Source organism: Stylophora pistillata, chromosome 4 (genome assembly GCF_964205215.1).
Source record: "Stylophora pistillata chromosome 4, jaStyPist1.2, whole genome shotgun sequence".
NCBI classification, from domain to species: domain Eukaryota; kingdom Metazoa; phylum Cnidaria; class Anthozoa; order Scleractinia; family Pocilloporidae; genus Stylophora; species Stylophora pistillata.
Genome location: NC_142522.1, coordinates 38,749,490 through 38,768,861, shown reverse-complemented (window position 1 = coordinate 38,768,861; position 19,372 = coordinate 38,749,490). Strand labels below are relative to the sequence as shown.

The 19,372-nt window shown below is 38.5% G+C and overlaps 1 protein-coding gene and 1 pseudogene across 1 annotated transcript; one reads left to right on the top strand and one right to left on the bottom strand.

Annotated features, from left to right (window-relative positions):
- Positions 1–722: 722 nt before the first annotated feature.
- Positions 723–17,821, top strand: LOC111325351 (KH homology domain-containing protein 4). Its single transcript, XM_022929160.2, has 21 exons — positions 723–751; positions 1,997–2,159; positions 2,815–2,936; positions 3,405–3,438; positions 3,967–4,049; positions 4,614–4,666; positions 4,767–4,921; positions 5,426–5,512; positions 5,789–5,830; positions 6,680–6,762; positions 7,181–7,241; positions 7,864–7,933; positions 12,006–12,049; positions 12,541–12,663; positions 13,489–13,561; positions 13,999–14,177; positions 14,745–14,800; positions 15,246–15,315; positions 15,569–15,628; positions 16,290–16,503; positions 17,217–17,821. The coding sequence occupies exons 1-21, from the start codon at positions 735–737 to the stop codon at positions 17,459–17,461; spliced, it is 2,034 nt and encodes a 677-aa protein (XP_022784895.1). The 5' UTR covers positions 723–734; the 3' UTR covers positions 17,462–17,821.
- LOC148733646 (uncharacterized) lies at positions 10,152–10,809 on the bottom strand (annotated as a pseudogene).
- Positions 17,822–19,372: the final 1,551 nt, after the last annotated feature.

Sequence of the window (19,372 nt, the reverse complement as noted above, 5' to 3'; positions counted from 1 at the left end):
AGGAGTCACCAATTCCCAGTTGATCTGATCAGAAAGTGCTGATTATATTCTTTTGTTCGTTCACAATCAGATGGGGCGCCTGCAAGCAGTTATATAGTGAAGAGGAAGAACAATGGCTCTGGATTTTGAATAACAACTATTTACAAATTTCCCCCGATATTTGAAAAGAAAAGGGAATTGAGAGTGATTTTTTTTTCTATTGTCAGCCTACTGTTTTCGGCACTTGGAACCTCGCAAGGAATACTTCACTCTCTGAGCGCCGCGTACCAGCAAGTTTACTCGCGGATTATTGCCCGCTTCTCAATGAATGCGTATCACAGTGGGACGTATTGTTGTGTAGTCTTTATAAAAGATAGCGTCTCGCTGTAATTTTTGGGTGCATTGATTGGAAATGCAGTCAAATACGACTCCTATTCCATTTGTGAATCCGCTTTCTATTTTCCCGGTCAAACATAGTATTTAACAGTTTAAAAATTTCGATAAGGAACTTTCAAAAATCTCTGTAGTCCAAAGACATTCCTAATCTAAATATCGTGGAAGAAGGCCTCTTCTTTTTTAGCCGTTTGCGAGGAATGGACCATAGAATCGTGGCCAAACCCTGAAAAAGCAAATCGTAGAGAGTTTTCGCTCCGTGCGGTCCTCCCCATCAAAAATATTTTGTTACCAGTCTCCCGCTATTCACTAATAATTCCAACCCATCATGCAACTCTTTCTCTATCTGTGTGAAATTCAAGATGGCGGCATTCCGGCGGTAAGTTACTTTACTGATCGATTTATATTCACGCGGTTGTGATGGTAATCTAGGAGAAAACAAGAAAATCCTTGAAGAAATGAAAATTTTGATGTACGTTTTCTCTTTTGGCGTATGAGTTTGATCCATTTTTTTGCTTCTTTTTCACCATCTCTCAAATTCTCGTCCCATTACTGTATTTGTTGCGGAGATCTCTCATGTACATGTCTTCTTAATTTCTCATATGGTCTGGGATTTGTACTTTTTTTAGCCCGGATCTTGGTCGGAAGGTAGCAAGAGTCACTTTGAGTTATATTTGGGAGCAAGAAAGCCTGTTTGTTTGCTGTTGTCTTCTGAAACAACGATGTAGAAGCTGCTTTCTCGCAAGAAACAGTATTAAAGAGAATATTGAAATTCTAGTCTTTGGTTTCAACTGATTTTTACAGGATTTTTTGTGATATCAGAACCCCATTCTTTTCACTGGTGTTTGATATGTCTGCCTTCCTGGCAACCTGGCCTAATAATCGACATTAAAAATCGCGTTCAGATGTAAAGTCAGTTCTTTCAGTGATGGGCATCTTTTGAACCATAATGCAAAAGCTCATTTCAAAACGAGTTGCAGTGTAGGGGTGAAAAAATTAAGGTGGACATCAAACTAAAAGGGGCTAGTGCTAATTCAAGGTATGGTTATGGGAGGTGATTGGGATCATCATCCATTAAGGCAGTATCTATTTGGTTATGTGAATCTACCTTTAAATCTAAAATGAAATAATGAAAGAAGTGCCTGAGTCCAAGAGAAAACTAAGAATTGAGGGGTTTGAAGAAAAGCAAGTCACCCAGGATTTTCACTAAGTGCCAGCTGCTGGTGAAACTCACCATATGAAAAAGCGGTGATCACTGGCTGGATTTTTTGCTGACGATCACTTGGTAAAGCACAACTGGCACTTAGAATCCTTTGAGCCTCAACCACCATTGAGCCTCCTCATTGAAATTTCAATGAGGAGGTCTATTGCAAACTATAAGATTTCTTATCACCGTCTGTATAGCCTGTTGGCAGGCTCTCATGTCTGGATTTCATATGTTGGCCCTTTTCCGTGCAGGGCTACCAATTTCACCAGCAGCAGCCACTTAGCAAAAGAGTTATTGAAACCTCTGGAATTGCATATTGCAATTGGTTATTTATCACTTTTGTTGCAACTATGCAGAAGTTAATTATTATATATTATGTCTGATTAATCTTGTTTCTCAATGGTATTTAATTTATAGCCCAAGGAAAAGCAAATGGGATGTACCTTCCTCTGAAGGAGGGGGTAATAATGGTAATGGAAACATGTCAGCTACTGATGCTGCAAAAGAGAGGGCTGCAAAATTGAATGCAATGTTGGCAGCTCAAGGCAAGCTTGCTAAAAGCAACCCACCTCCAGTTTTGGTAAAGCATTTGTTTGTTTTGTAAGAAGTCTGTGCAGTCTGGTTGTTTAAAAATAGGGACAATCAAGAACTTCTAAAGTTGTAGGAAGTGTCCATGAAATTTACCAAGGGCCTGTGGTAACTAGCAGGGTTTTTTTTAAGTCAGGGGATTTTGCTGTTGAAATTGCCACTTAGGTTCAATCCACAGAAGTTGGAACAATTTGAAAATTTTGTGGAGAATATTTAGAGGATAAGTAGTTTCATTATTTATTCAAAAATATTTACTTAAATAGTGAAATATCATGATTTTGCCATGTTCAAGCATTAAGCACTGGTAATTGTGTATACTAATTAATCCATGCGTAGTCAATTGATTTGAGGGAGAAGGATCTGTTCAAGTTAATTCAAATCAGGACAATCAACCGGATATGGTGTTTTTTTTTCTTTACATTTGTACAAAGAAGACCAAAGAGTCATCAGTAGAAGGTCTATTTTGCTTTAAATGACATAAATTCAAGCAGAATTTTTTTTAGACTTAAGTTTAGTTTGAAATTGGCCCTTCTCCTTGTTCTGTTTTGGTTCTTCTGCAAAAAATTTAAATAAAAGTGTGAGTTGACAGTGTCATTTTATTTTGCCATAATTTTCATTGTTACACTATTTGTTGTTTTTGTATTAAGGGCCATCCGTCACCAGCTGCAAAAGTGACACCTCCACCATCATTAACTGTTAACAATGGTGCCAGCAGTGTAAGCCAAGACCTTATTACAGCTGAAGTGGAAATTAATGATTCTGCTGCCCGGTATGAAAAAGATACCAAATATAAAACACTTTCAAGTGATGTACCAGGGAATTTCCTTAAAGTCTCTCGTATTTCTTGAAACTTTGGGCCCATGTCTAGGGTGAGAAATGCAAGCGGTGAATGCAACATGTAGATATATGTTTTGAGTTGATCAATGGTATACATGCATGTTATCAACAAGAGCAGTTCTTTCCAACTCCCTGCAAACTATTTGGATGCATCATTCAGTGTCTTTAGTATATTCATGTAATGATAAGTTTACCATGTTTTCACTTTTTTCAAATGTTTGTTTAATTGGATGGGAGATTGAGATATTGAATCCGTCCTTTGAATAGCTGAAATCAAGTGTGGAACAGTGATTATGTTGTTGCATCCATGCAAAGCTTTGTATACTTCTTGTCTTGTTTTATCATTCTTATTTATGAACACTTATTGATTTATTTTCATAATAATTTTTTGACTTGGCAGCACTCTTCTCTGTAAAGGCACAACCCAAGATGAGGTAGAAATAAGTTATGTGTATTAAATCAATTAATTTTTTTGTTTCTAAAAACTGGCAGTGCTGAATGTACCAGGTACAAAACATGTAAAGTACAAAGAAACCCTTGCTTTGCTGTTTGCATTAGTCAGAAGGGTGGATTTTTTATAGAGATAACTGCAAATAGGAGGCCCAACTTATACATGATTCCCTTTAGGAGAAGAAGAAACCAGTCAAGAAAAAGTCAGAGTAGTTGTCCTCCAATTGAAAAAAAAAAGAAAGCAAAGTGGTACAAACTTTGAATTTAATGAAAACTGTAAATCATGAACTGGAATTTGGTGTGTGTCACATTTGGGCTCCTTCGCGGTGTAAAGGCCACATCACAATAGAATATTGCCAAATCAACCTATCGTTTTTTGTTTCCCTCATTCTTATGTCTTTTTGTTCACTTTTGTTTAACATCAAATGTGTCCTCTGCACAAAACAGGAACCTACACTTGCCATCAAAAATTGTAATCAACAATGAATTTTGAATGTAACATTCAATTTCAGATCAATCGTTATAGTGGAGCTGCTGTGTCCACAAGAGGAAAGTTCATGTCTGAAAATGAAAAAAGGGAAGCAGAAGGAACAGGGTAAACATGCCAGTTTTATGTTGATTGTCAATGGTATGAAACCTTTAACTTAATTCTTCCCTCTGGCTACTTCACATTTCCTTGTAAACCAGTTATAAGAATTTGGTGTTACATCAAGATAATAACCTCTGCCTGATAAGTTTGAGTATTCTCATTACCTGTTTGCTTTACAATGTGTGGATATTATAGGGAGAAGTCACATGTTCATCACTTCTGGAGGTTTAAGGGTCAAGATATTCTCAATAGCAATGAGGCAGGCAGTCCTCAAAATGAAATAAATTACAAGTTGTGAACATTGCATCAATTATCTGTTTAATAGATGAATGACGGTAGAAAAGTAACAGTGCGCCTACTGGTACCCCTCCCTTAATCCAACAATAATCAACTTATCACAAGTTAGGGCTAATGTTGGGTTAGCGGGGTAGAGATATGTGTGTTGCTCACTCAGAACTTATGTTCTGCTCAAAATGTAGTAGCAGTGTCTAAGTTTTAACCAATGTTCCTGTGATTCCACCTCCTTATCATCAGTGACATTTGCTAACTGAATCACTACTCATTTTCCAGAGTAAAACCACTATACCTATGTGTTCAAGGACTCACACAGGAAAAAGTGGATTGTAAGTTAAATGCATGAAAGATCATGCCTATTCAATCATTATAATTTTCACTACTGGTTTGTCTGATCTGTTAGAATTAACAAATTGAATATTTCTCTAGTGGCTGTAAAACGGATTCGAGAGATAATAGCTGGTGCAGATGTCAATGTCCCCCCACCCTCGCAGCCTCAGAAGATGCCTGTGACATCACCTGCCTCCACACCGGCTTGCAACCAACCTTTGCCAATGTTTGACAGACAGCCATTACCTCCTGGGGTAAGACTAAAGAGGAATGACTGGGAACTTTTGTGCAATTCTTCTCATTTCTTTGAACGGAATTGTGACTGCGTCTAGTCATTTTCAAGTTGATTTAATTCATAAACCTTGTTGCATGAACCATGTGATAATTCCAAGATCAAGGATACATTTTAAGCCTGACTTATATGGCATTTGCATTCAATGGTAAATTTTATATAAAATAATTAGTTTCCTTTTCAAGCTAAGCCAAAAATGGAAATCTAATAGTCCTTATAAAATGACAGTGACCTCTTTGAACACAAGGCCTAGATAAGGTAAAGCTGCATTGCGTTTGATATTGTATGGAGGAATGTAAAGAGTTACATCAAGGGTATTACTGACCTTTGTAAAGAAATGTACAATGTACACTTGTTTAAAAAGTATATACACACACAGATTTGGCAGGAGGTATAGCTTTTATCCTTTTTAAGGTTATCATTTTGAGCAGGTTGTATTGCAGCTCTGGTGTGTTTTTCATCACAGATGCACTATGTTCAAGACAAAGTTTTTGTTGGTCTGGATAATTCATTACCTGAGTTCAGTGTCAAAGAGAAGTTACAAGGACCTGGGGTATGTGGCAGACAATTGTGTACTAGTTATTCATATATCTACAATGCACAATATTATCTTGAAAGAGTGAAAGCATTTCTAGTAACTGTCAGGAAAGAATCTGGATAAAGTCTTCAACTGAATTTTAGCAGACCAAAATGTGTCAAAGCATATAAATGTTGTAGCTGGAACCTCATAATGCACATGTGCCATATGAATAGTCCTGGATTAGTAAAGGTTTCACTTTGACATTCAGAATCATGTGATGGTGGACTATTTGTTATAATTGTATTGCAGGGATCATATTTTCAGCATATCACCATGCAAACTGGAGCAAAGGTGAGTGAACACTGGATTCATCCTTAACCCTCTGAGTCCCATGAGGGACCAAGACAGAATTTCTCCTTGCAATATCAATGCTATATCAATGCTATATCAATGCTATATCAATGCTATATCAATGCAATATCAATGCTATATCAATGCAATATCAATGCTATATCAATGCAATATCAATGCAATATCAATGCTATATCAATGCAATATCAATGCAATATCAATGCAATATCAATGCTATATCAATGCAATATCAATGCTATATCAATGCAATATCAATGCTATATCAATGCTATATCAATGCAATATCAATGCTATATCAATGCTCTATCAATGCAATATCAATGCTATATCAATGCAATATCAATGCTATATCAATGCTATATCAATGCAATATCAATGCTATATCAATGCAATATCAATGCAATATCAATGCAGTATCAACCAGACGAGTGATGAGAATAAAGAAGAATAACAATTAGGGGATTATTCGTTGATAGAATGCCAAGTTCTCCAAATTGTCACCAGAATAATTACATGGCAGTCACTAAGGAGAATTATATGTACTAAGATCTAGGATGAGATTTTCAGTATTTACAATGTAGCAGCTACCTATTATCTTTCCAAATAAACAAAAGAAAAGCAAAACAAAACCACCAGAAAAGAATCAAAGCAAAAAAAAGAGGCAAGAAAACAAACGGCCCAAACCTTGATTTTCCTTTATTCAAAGAACACTATTAAGTGCACATGATTGATTTGATGACATGTGGTCAGTGATCTTATATACTGCAACTGTAATGGTATTAATTGTCTGTTTAGTTATACATTATTTTGGGTTGCTTAATCTTTTAGGTTCAACTTCGTGGTCGAGGATCTGGCTTTATTGAGCCTACATCTGGAAAAGAAGCATTTGAAGCACTTTACATCTATATAAGGTAAGCATAATTATCATATATATATATATATATGTATGTATTATTTATTAAAGCATTTTACTCCTGTGAGCAAATAGAAGACCTGTGATTCTAGAGTAGACGTAGCATCCTGCAAGTTTTGAGTAAACTTATCACTGCTGGTCATGAAAACTGGATCAATTCTATAGTTTAAATGAATGTCACTAAAGACCAAGAATGATTTATACCCTTTAGATAACTAATCACATTCAAGTTGTGCCATAACAACAACTGAGTGTATGTTATTCTAATTGCATGATCAACAAGCCAGAGAGATGTGAAATTGTATTTAAATGAAAGTCACAATATATAGTACAGCTCAAGTTGTTGTACAGAAAAGTTATTAATATAATAATGTATCTTTTTTGTCTCATCTCTGTTATTGTCTTTGCTCTCATAGTCATGGTAGAGTTGATGGTTTAACAGCAGCAAAGACATTAGTGGAAAATCTCATACAAACAGTAAGTTCCTAGTGGTGTTTTTGGTTTGCTACACACAAAGCAAATTAATGATCAGCATGAAGTTGCTTATATAAGTGAATAAAGTAAACTGAATGCTGGAAAAACAGTTAAGGTTGAAGATGAATTAACTACAAGGATTTCCAGGTTGAGTCTTTGGAAAGCTGTAGTCATGTAATTGGTATTTTTGTGGCAGTGATGATCTTTATGTGAAAGAAGGAGATATGGAGTCTAGGGTATAGCCAGCTCTATTTAACTGCAAAGCCAACAAAGTATTTCAAACTGAGATTACTGGTAGTCATGATTTTAGTGATTCACCATGCGGTACACATGTCAACTCCCTTAATAACCACTGTATAACTCTGATTGGTTAACGAAGTGAGGTATTTAGTGTAGAATTGCAAGTTGAAATTGTTTTGCATCTACATATACATATCAACTATAAGTAATACTGTTTACTTTTGTGCCTTAAATTGCACCTGAAAACCAATATCGCACTTGTCGCTTCACAATTCGCACGGTATCAGTTTTCGTGTGCAATTTAATGTAGAATTCTCTTGTCAAGTAATGAATATTCCTATAGAATGATACACTCTATTTAGTGATCATATAAAATGTTTCTTAGGTTCACACAGAATACAAAGCATTTGAGCAAACAAGGAGAACACACTATGGGTATTCACCATACATGAATGGTTAGTGATTGGAATGCAAGTGATTAAACCATAGCAATAAAGCTGAACTCAATAGAGGATTGCCAAAGTCATTTTGCATTTTATCTTAGGGCTAAGCAAATTCTGTTACTAGTGCTTACTCTTACAATAATAATAAGTATTCATAAATAATGAATAATGACTAATTTCCTAAGTCAGAATTGGTTCTACTTATTTTGTTTGGTTTGTACAAAATCAATAAAAGTAGAATCTGGAATGAATGCAAACTGTGTAGAAAAAGCATTCGAACAAGAACTCCACAATTCATGTGCAATGTACTTGCAGAAAAAAATAGTCCTTCTGTTGTTATGGTATTTTCTCAACCGCCAGAAAGATACAACTCGTCAACTCAACTACTTTATTAACTGACGTAATAATCTTACTACGGAGCGATACCATAACCAATACAATAACTATCCTCTTATCTCAGAGCCTTCTATAAAACTATAACCTCAGTACACTACTGTACAACTCACAGTTCTCTTCAAAAATCCTCGTAACGTGTCAGTGTCCACTTAAACCTTCTCCAACGTAGCCTTCCGCACAGCTTACGATTCCAGTAACAACACTAGCTCCTCTGGGCTCTTCACAACAGTACTAACTTACTAAAAAAAGGTCCAACTTTAACCGATCGCGCCTCCTTATATATCTTTTACAACATGTTCTAGAAACTTCTTCAGTTCTATTTTTAGCGATTCCTTAACACGACGCACTCTCCATAACACTGTGGGCTCAAATGGATTTTCTATAGATACTGTAGGACTTGCACATACAAGAGCGGCAGTTTCCATAAAGGACAGTTTCAGGCACAGCCACCTATACCTGCTTATGGAAAAAGTTATTGAAACCCTTGCTCGAGTCAGATATATTTGAAATGTTGTTGTTTGGTGCTTGGTTAACTTAGTTACGCACAAATGTTTTTTTTCTTAAGGTTACCGTGCACCTTCAGGGGTGTCTTGTGTGCAAGCGATGTAGTGCGTCTGGTGTAAACTGTAGATATCTTAACTCCTATGTCACTTTTCTGACACTTTTTACATGGAATAAGAAAAACATGTATTTTTGGGTTTACAGGCCCTTTGAAGCTTATAGGACTGGCTATCAGACTATACCAAAATTTTGAAAAAAAATTAATTGTCGAATTTTTCACGACTTCTAAATGCGAGCGCCCGAATCACCGCTTGAACGTTACATGTTCAAGCAAATTTTGTTTTTCGCTTATTTAATGTGTTCCTTCGTTTCCGGGGCCAAAGCGTTAAAAAAGGAGTCTGCGATTTGCCATATTCAATTTCAGTGAAAAGTTACAGAACATTATTTTTTGAAATAGGATTAAAAAAAATGTGGAGTGATCGTACAAAAATCGCTCTCAAGAGAAGAAGTCTGATAGAGAGGTGACACCATCTTGATGTCTTTCAACAGGAACTTGCTTAGAAGGATGTTAGTTAATTTCTCGCAAACCTTCGTTGCTGAAAAGCAAATATAAAGTAAAACAACATTTGCCATCATGAAAAACTCACAAAAGCAGCAGTTTTGTAAATTTGTTGACATGTAATCTTACATGGCTGGAGCCACTCCTTGTCTCAATCATCATCATCTAGATCACCATGGGCACATTTTGGGTACAATTCGCTATGCCCAACATGAATATCTTAAATGTGGTTAATAACTGACTTCCACATAGCCTCTAGCATATCTCCATCCCCTTCTGGGGCAGTTGCAGCTATCCAGTGGAGGTGATTTATGATAGACTTTCTCCACGATCCAGCATTTTCGCAATCTTTCTGCTTTGCAAGTGCATCAACTTTTTTACCAATTCCTTTTATCAAAGAAAACAGATAGTCCACCATGAGGAATGTTAACTCAAAACTGCCAAAAGGTGCAAATAATATAATTTTTCTTCAGTGATATACATTTATGCCAGTAATTATATTATGAACGGTTCACAGACTAATGTCATTTAACTTGCCTTCAGCAATGTGCCAGATGTCTTAATAATGCCTGGTTCCTTTGGGTGCCATATTCCTTCTTATGTAGGCTGAATTTTGGCGATTTCTGTCAGTTATGATAACACTCAGGTCAAGGTTGTTCTCAGTCAGAAATGTCTCCATACGAAGAAGGCCCTCATACTCACACCAGGAGCTGTTTAGTACCTCATTGCACTTTTAAAAAGTTAGACTGGTTTTAGTCTTAAATATTAAACAGTTTACTGATAAAATAGCAAAGCTAATGGCTTTAAATGACTTACTTGAATGAGCTGAACATCCGACGCTTTGTTGATCCTTTGTTCAATGACTTTAAATGCCCCATACTTAGCACTGTGACCTGGGCCGTCAGATCTACCATCCCCAGAAAGAACAACACCACCTTCTAAATTGGACGGTCTTTCTACTAATTTCTCCTGCTCTTCCTTCCACGTTTTTTTTATGACAACAGGTGTAAGGTAGTTCCTCTGATGTTTATGGTATGTCTGACGGCTAAAACACTGTACCCTCATAATTTTCAGCATTCTTAGGGTTTGCGAGATCATACTACCAGAGTAAAGAATAGCAGCGAATAGCAACAGATTTCCAGCTGGTATCTTTTTTTTATGTACGGTTGGCTGCTCCACACGCGCGCATAACTGCAGCTTAGACATTATTTTTTGGGTGACATGGATTAGAGTGTCTACCACAGTAGATACCTCAGCTGTAGAGGGCTCGGTGCATAGAGGGCAGAACTCAAAGAGTTGCATCAAACAGGAAAATATACGATGAACTTGCTTTCACTTAGTGGGTCCTCTGAACCTTTTTTACTGTGAGGTGTCCCATAACAAAATCCAAAGTAAGCAGACTTAAAATAAAATTTAAAAAAAAAAAACTAAAGACAGGATCTCTTTTAATAGCTGAGAAAGAAAGGTGTTTTTAGGGAACCTAAAATCTTGAGGTTTCCACGTAAATCAGTTCTGTACTTAACCTGTTAACTTCTAACTTTTGAAGAGCTCTACTTCTCCTTGGTCGTTTCTCAGTACGGTCGGTCACCTCTGGATCTTCGCTGTCTGCCGACTGCATGGGTCGCTTTTTTACCTCGGAAGAAAATTTTCCTGGTACGGCCTGAACTGTCGGCACAGCACCAGGAAGAAGTAGCTTTTGCTTTTTAAGGCCCATTTCGACCATATAGCTTTTCTCATAGCAATCGGGAGAAAAATGACCGTTGCAGACAACAGAATGTTCGGACGGCTCGTCGAAATCGGCTCTTTTAACTTGGAGAAATTTCATCCATTGTCGCTTCAAATTTGTTTCTTTTGGAAATTTATGCATTGGGTGCCGGGTTTTGTTTGAATTACTACAAAACTGGACGACACAACGCTTTACCATTACGAAAAATTTGAATATATTCAACCAAATTATAAGTAAAAATAATCGTGACGAGAACGGCAAACAATGGCTGCAAAGGAGACTTGCAGGTCTCTCACGTGATCGTAAAACAAAGCTTTTGACCGCAGTATATAGGAAGGTTCCACCCATGACGTCACAGGAAAGATGGCGTAATTCAAGATGGCGAATGTTTCGAATTTTGAAGAGCTTTTTCAAGGTGAAAATGGACTTTGGAGAAAAAACGAATTGCGCATTTGGTGTACTTGATATAATTGTTAAACAGCTATGAGAAAACAAAATGTACGATTTTTGGGTTTACAGGCCTTTAATTTGACATAGGGGTTTAGATATCTACAGTTTAAACCGGATGCGCTACATCGCTTGCACGCGAGACACCCCTGAAGGTGCACGGTAACCTTAATGGAGGGTTAAGAAAGTGGATGGTGGTTTAGATTTCCCATCTGCTGATATTGCCCTCCAACATTAAGCTGTCAAGTTGATCATGTGCCTCTGTATCAGGTTTTGTGGCACCTTCTTACACTGACCACAGTATTGTGCATAGTACAAGTTCTTTCTCCTTCAACTTTTAGTCAGTATTGCTTGTTATCATTTTTAACAGGGCACATATCATTAATTTGTTTTGCTTTTGACTTATTTTAAATGTTTGTTTGTCGTCAAAAATTTTCTGTCTGTCATTTCAACAGCTGGAAACCAAACCAATATGGGTCAGACACCTTCAGGATATCAGGTGAGTAAGAGCAAAATCAGTCGTGAATGGCTTGAATACAAATTCTTTTGGTAACTTTTTGTTTAAGGGTATATACATGTACACTGCACATGTGTCTTGTTCTAGGGTGATTGGCATTCCTAGACTGGTGGCTGGGAGGAATTTCCAACTATGTTCAGATATGTTGGATTTTGTTAGATTAAGAAACCAAACCTTGTTGTATGTCGCTGCGTCGGTGGGAGTAACGAAATAATTTGGATATATCAACAAAGTTGAAATGGTAAATTGGCCACCGTAATGATTACAAAAGCTGACGTTTCGAGCGTTAGCCCTTCGTCATTCGCTCCGTCGTCGGAGCGAATGACGAAGGGCTAACGCTCGAAACGTCAGCTTTTGTAATCATTACGGTGGCCAATTTACCATTTCAACTTTGTTGATATATCCAAATTACTTGTTGTATGTCTCTCACATGAACTGATCAGTTACAGTTTGATGCGTTATTTTGTGCACAGCCTGCACCATATGGATATCCACAACCACCACAACCTCCTGGTAATGGCTACCCACACCCTGCCCAGCCTCCCCCAGCATCAGGATACCCATACAGCAATCCTTATCATGTTCCACCAATGCAGGTATGTCCTGGAGTTGGCCTCAAAATAATTGATTTCAAGCAGCAGGGTAACATTTCACAATCCCTTTAGTACTAAGCACAATAGGCACCCAAAAGTCTCACCCCTGAATCAAACATTTAGGTCAGAAGATAAAAGGAAATTGAGAGCAAATTCAAGAGGCTTTTGATTTGTAGACAAATTCTTCTTGAAAGTACTACAGGAAATATATGAAGTACAGTAAGGAGAACTTCTCTACTGATTTTTGGGTGTATAGCGCCAGTTATGAGGAAAGAGATAAGTCAATGACACGATTCGTAACATAACTAAGACTTTAATAGTCCTTTTTACAGTTGTGGGCTTGGTGGCCAAGCCTTTGAACAGGAGTGAGGCTTAGAGTGACCTTGTTATGATAGAGATGTTGCTGCTTTTCAAATGCAAATTACTTTGTTATCATGCTAACTAGATACAGGTCTCTATCACAACAGAGTCACCCATAGCCTCACTCCTGTTCAAAGGCTTGGCCACCAAGCCCACAACTGTAAAAGGGACTATTGAACTGGTAAAATAAATACAGAACGAGCGGGCTTACAGACTCAAGTAGAACCGCGCGGAGCCTGACGCTACGCATGCCTATAATTAATGTACCGCTGTCTGGTACTCGCGTAGGGCTAAGGTATTGCTGCTGTTCAGCTGGCAATAAAATGCAGGCAGTTTCTCCAAACTTTCCATATTGGTGTTTGAGCATCTGAGTTCCTTTTGCATATGTTTTTATTTTATTATGTGTTGTAGCAAGCTTTCCATGTAACATTGATGTTGAACTGAGTAACCTTTCCATTCTCTTTACAGCATCCACCTCCAACAATGCACCATGGTGCCCCACCTTCTGGCCCTCCACGTTATGGACCCCCTCCACCCCCAGGTAGGTACTAAGTATTGTGAAGTTGAGTAAACACACATTCTGCAAAAGCTGAGTATCAAATTCAAATGTTGATCTCTCAGATTAGAAGCTGCCTTCAGCATACAGATCAGGTCTGAGAGAAGACAAAATTGATTCTGTCCAAAGTGACCCTGAAGGTTTGAGTGCCTGGTGTAGAATAGCACAAGGCACTTGGTATCTTGCTTCCATTCATACAGAAATAAGCCAGGTCTTTTTTTTTAGTGGCCTTGATACGATTCATGATTTATTTAGCTTCGCCAACCGGCAGGGACACCACAACAGCTTGCGCCAATTACTGCGACAATGTCAGACTGATCAACCAACAACCTACTTGCCACTTACAAATCACATGATTTTGCTGAACCCTGTTCATTTCAAATAATTGACGAGTATTAATTCCATTGCTTATGGTTATTTAGTATCTGGTTATGGCAATCGTGGACCACACAACAACCCACACCCACCCCCTAGGGGACCTGCACCATATCCTGGCTTTCCTCCTGTTCCTCCTCCCTTTGAAGCCCCTCCTGTTGGACCATCCTCATTTGAGCCTCAGCCAGATGCCTCTTTTCAGCACCCAACTCATGATCCTGTCCAGGTTTGTATTAAAGTAATTATACTAGATTTAGGGTCTGCCAACCAAGATATCAGAGGTTATTCTAAAATGTTGCGATCTAACACAGAATTCAGTACATCAGGGACATTCAATATACGCTTAATCGCTACATGTGGGTATTGAGTAAGCTTGCCATCAAGATATCGACCGAGTTGACATGATGTTTTACTATTTAGATAAAACTGAATAAGCAACAACAAACAAGAGAGGCCTGGGCACTATCCAACCCAATCCAAACTTACCTTTCTTGTTTTTTCGCTCCGCCACTGCTTCCGCGCCATTTATTATTGCGCTCCGCTTTACTGACTGAACGCCCGGCGCAAGCGATAGATGAAGTGGAGTACAATGTAAAGCATATTTTAGGCATTGGTTGATTGTGAGCTATTTCCAATTGCCTCCAGACACTCTAAACAACTCTCACGCTACATGTTCCTTGTGATTATAGAATGAAAAACGAACTTTGAAAACAAAACAAAATGAGTTAACTTGGTGTATTCTTTGCGTTTAGCAATGTTACCGTAACCATTTTGTACAATTTTTTCTCTTTAGCCTCCTCCAAGAGAAAACGAATATCAACCTGGAGAACCAACCTCATCATCTAAAGGGTATCGTTGCATTTTAATTGAACTATTTTTTCTTCTACCCTTACCGCCGCGCGGGCAATCCCATAGAAAACCACGGTGAAAGTTGATGTGTTAGGTCGGACTGGTTGACGTGAACCAGTCCTATATTTAGGTTGAAACAAAGTTTTTCGAGATTTTCAACACTCAGTGTCCATATGACAAAATGCTTACTGACTGAGCTTGGTCAGGCCGAATGAGAAAATAATTGGCCCTCGGACATGACGCACGGACCTTGCTGTACTTGGTCCGTGCGTCACGATCTAGAGCCAAATACTTTCCCGTTCGGCCCTCCCACTCAGTCAATAACTACATAGTACTTCCACCTCCCTAAGACTAAGTTTCCCATACATTGTGTTACCTTACTTGTACTACAAGCATTCCCCACGCCTAAATGTAGCCTTACTTTACTTTCTCCTTTCACCTGCAGAGACGGAGAGAAATATCAAAGAGAAGCAGCACAGCCTCTTGATCCACCAAAAAGAAAGTTCAAAGAGAAGGTATATCACCTGAAGTCATTTTAGGACACGCGCTTTTTTCGTTTTTCATGCTCGTGCAGATAATGTGATGTGCCACTTTGGCATGCATTACATTATGTCATTCAACGTTTCTTTGTCTAACCGTTTGCCACATTGATAATACAGAAATAGATTTTATCTTACCTACAAAGTTGTCCTATAAAGTTGCTAACAATTTGTCTCTCTTTCTTTTTCCCTTTGATTTTTCACAATGTTTGTTCAAACTCGAATTCAGATACCGATTAAAGGTTCTTCTGCTCAAGATCAGAGTTCAACGAGTGGCCCAAGACATCAGGTGCTTTGGGCTTGTTCTTGATGTTTTTTAGAGTCACCATATTTCTTTTATACATTTTGTTCAAAATTCCATCGCAAAGACGTGATACTGATTCATATTAAAAAAAATCGCACGCGACCGGTCAATGATGTTACATTAACTGCAACTCCCCCTAGGCCAATACAAACAAATTGAAACAAACATTTAAACTTAACATAGAGTTTGAAAATCGCATTTAGCCGGAGGCAGACCAGCTCGCTATATACAAAGGAAAACCGAGAATAAATCCCGTGAGTAGCAGGGTGGAGAGCTTGAACCTGGGACCACCAGATTACAGGTCCAGCGCCCTAACCAGGAGATTTGTAATCTTAAAAATAATAGTGTGCTGTACCTGTAACTACGCTTTCCTTTGCTTGAGACCCAAATCCGAAACGGGGACATAGCAATAACCCTCAGCCAATCCACACTGAATCAACTGACTTTGCTTTGTTGCGATGGCGCATTTTCTTTCACCCACGAGATTTTGGTGGGAAAATTATTTCGTACTCTAGGCAGAATACTCTGTTACCATACTAATGCTAGTGTTCTCTCTTGTCAGTCAGCAGCCTCCTTTATGTCTTTCAATGCTAACATGTCTGTTCTTTTTTCCCCCTCTGTCTGCTGATTGATGACTTTATTCTAGGACTCCTCCATCTTAAATCTAGGTGAAGCTGCCTCTGTTGACGTCATAAAACAATCTTCAGAGCTCATGCCTCCTCCTCCTCCAGTCATACCTGTGATTAAGAAAAAGCCTGAAAAGCCTGGACACCACGACTTTGCTGTTCCGCTGCCTCTTAAAGATGTTGTGCCTGCTGCTGCTGCTGCTGCAGCCTCTTCGTCTCGCAGTAGACCAGCAGGTAAGTCCTGTTCCTAACTACCACTCTTACTAGTTACAAGTGTTTTTGACTGAACGTGAACTCAAGATAGGCTATTATCCAGCTTTTTTTTGCGAAACAAACAAACAAACTAAAAGGATAAGCCCATCTTACCTCGTAGAGTATCAATCCGGGGTTTTAGGATTCGCTCTCAGCTGAGGGAGACAGCCCTATTATAGAACACAGTCGTCTGCATTCTTCTAATCACTTCGCAGTTCAGGTTCTGGCTTGTGGTTTTTATTGCATAGTTGGCCCCAATGGTCAGCGCATTAGATTGTGGGTTTCCTGTTCTCAAACATAGGACAGTTTCATAGTTAGTGTTTAGCTCCGCCCAAGGTTACAAGTAAGTCTAGGCAAATTGTGAGGGTAACCCACCGAGGTATTGAGGTTAACTTGTTACGGACTACACGTAGCATGTGTGGTTGATTTATGCCATCAATGATTAGGGGTTCTTTTTTTGTTCTGTGGCCATAGAGTGTAGTCAACCCCAACCTCCACGTATTATTTGAAGACAAATGACAGTAACATCAGCAAGTTATGTTGTTTTGATTGTCATAGTAATTTGAATTTTGTTCTTGTTTCATGTGAATTGCTGTGGACTCTGTGGTGCTGGTAACCTAACTTCCTATTTTTACTTTTACTTGAATTGTACCATTTTTGGTTTGTGTTGTGGTCTGTCTTTCCTCCGACCACAGGTAAACGAGAAGCCCCATCCTTGCCTCTTTCCGAAGCTGCAGTAAAAATATCGAAGACAGAGGAGGAATTGACTTCCCCATCAGGAATAGCTTCTCTAGTAGCTTACGGTGACGGTGACTCGTCAGATGAAGAAGGAGGAAGTCTTTCCCCAGACGACAACCGAAATGATGGCAAGCAAAATAGAGATGTCGGCAGAAACCGGCAGGGGGCTACCAGGCTGCCATTTTGGGCCGTCAGAAAGTAGTTTTGTAGTGAATAAAAAGGGTGGGTGGGTGGGGTCAACTGGAGATCAAAGGGATAGGGAATTGTGTTTTGAAACGCTGCTCCAAATTGTTTTTTACTTAGGTAACATTTATTCGATATTTTTGTCGTGAAGGGTGGATGTTTCTCATCAAGACTGTAACTTTGTCTTTCATCTTTACAACGCGGCCACTGTGAGGATTCTTCTCCGGGGGTTCTCGCAGCACTTCCTGCTTGCGGCTGGTCTGGTCTGGTTGGTAATTAACATGCTATTAACTCTGAACCCCTTTGTTCTGTTATCTTGAGACTGGTACCGAAATTTCGCTTAAACTACTACTGGCAACTCCAAACAGCAGGCGAAAAAGACGAAATAATTTTGCGAAATTTTAGGTCTTGAAAGATCATTACGGGGGTGACATCGAAGGGAAACAGCTTGACTGGTACGGCACTTAAGCGTGAATAACTCACGTAACAGTGTATACGAAAATCGTTATTGTTGACTTCGTGTTTGAGTACCCCTGAAGGCTGTCTTTATCGAGCAAATGCTTTTCTTCCCTTCAATTTTAATTTAGGTTTGGTTTGCTTCTTGAATGTCTTTCAACTCTCAGGGCAAGTTAACGTTACAAGCTCGTGATCGTTTCTTCGGCCGACCATGTTTACTTTAGAGTTGGAGTGGAAGACAGGGGAAGGGGGTAGGAGAATTCCATTTCTCCACAACTTTCCCTGTTCTTCCTTTCCATTGAAATCCCCATTGTACAAATTTCTTTCTTTCCCCAGCGTTCAGCTGCCGCAAAAGTCAACGATGGCAGCCATGATTTTTACCAAAAAGATACTGAGCAGTCGCTAAAATTACGCCTGCTTTATGGGTTATCACCACAATTGAGATCGTGGAAGAAAACAGAAACAAAACAATAATATCAAATGAGGAGTAAACAAAGGGTCTGTGAATGGTGGTGAAGCAAATCATTTTCCAATCGATTTTCTGTGTCTGCGAGTTTTCTCCACTTTTGTCGAATTTTGTTGATTTATCGTCATTATTGTAGCAATTATTATTGTTATTATTAATTTATGATTATTTATGATGATTATTATTATTACCATTATTATTATTATTGTAACCACCAGTGTGGTGTTTTGCTTTTGATCTTCTTAAGATCCTGTTAGCCTTTGGGTGTGAACAGAAACGCAATTTTCAATTTTTTTTCCCCATAAATCAAAAATAAGAAACTAGGCTAAATAGGCTTGTTTTAAAAAGACACACCATGTTCGGGAATTTGAGAGTATGTGCAGTAGTTTATGATTTGACTGACTTAGTAGCGAAAGAGTAAAGAGTTTTTGGTTGAAATATACATGGTGCTTTTTATATTCTGCGTAGAATTTTTTTTGAGTCCTTTACGCTTTGCTTGTACTTTGTTCGCTGGAATGAGGGTCAATTATCGAATTGACACCCCGTCGCCCCGTCTTCTCCACTCTGGAACTTTTAAATTGCCTTTGAATTAGTATGGGTAATCGCATGGGGCCGAGTAAAATTAAGGATTAATATCACGCGTGTTATTAATCCTTAATTTTACGAGGAACCATGTAATTACTTGTCTATAATATAAGGGGCAAAATGTTTTCTTGCTGATAGCGCGCAAAACGGGACGCCATTGTTACAAAACAAACAGACATTTCTTTACCTTGGCAGCCGTTGCTAAGCGATTTTCAGCCAATCATTTTCAAGTAATTTTGCCCGGGGCAATTACAAAAATTAAGAAAATATGCCCTCTGTCTTGATCAATCACAATGCAGTAATTTTGCCCCCCTTATATGATAACGAGAACAATTCATTTGACAATAGGAGCTTGTTAAATTGGTGATCAGGAGACCAAGCTGAAGGTAACAGGTATTGTATTCAGAGAAAGGTCAATACTTG

Excerpts from the sequence above, each read along its gene's own strand:
- LOC111325351 (XM_022929160.2), top strand. Across the intron at positions 4,050-4,613 it reads AGGGAAGCAGAAGGAACAGG|AGTAAAACCACTATACCTAT; the intron begins GTAAACATGCCA and ends CTCATTTTCCAG. Across the intron at positions 12,664-13,488 it reads ATCATGTTCCACCAATGCAG|CATCCACCTCCAACAATGCA; the intron begins GTATGTCCTGGA and ends TTCTCTTTACAG.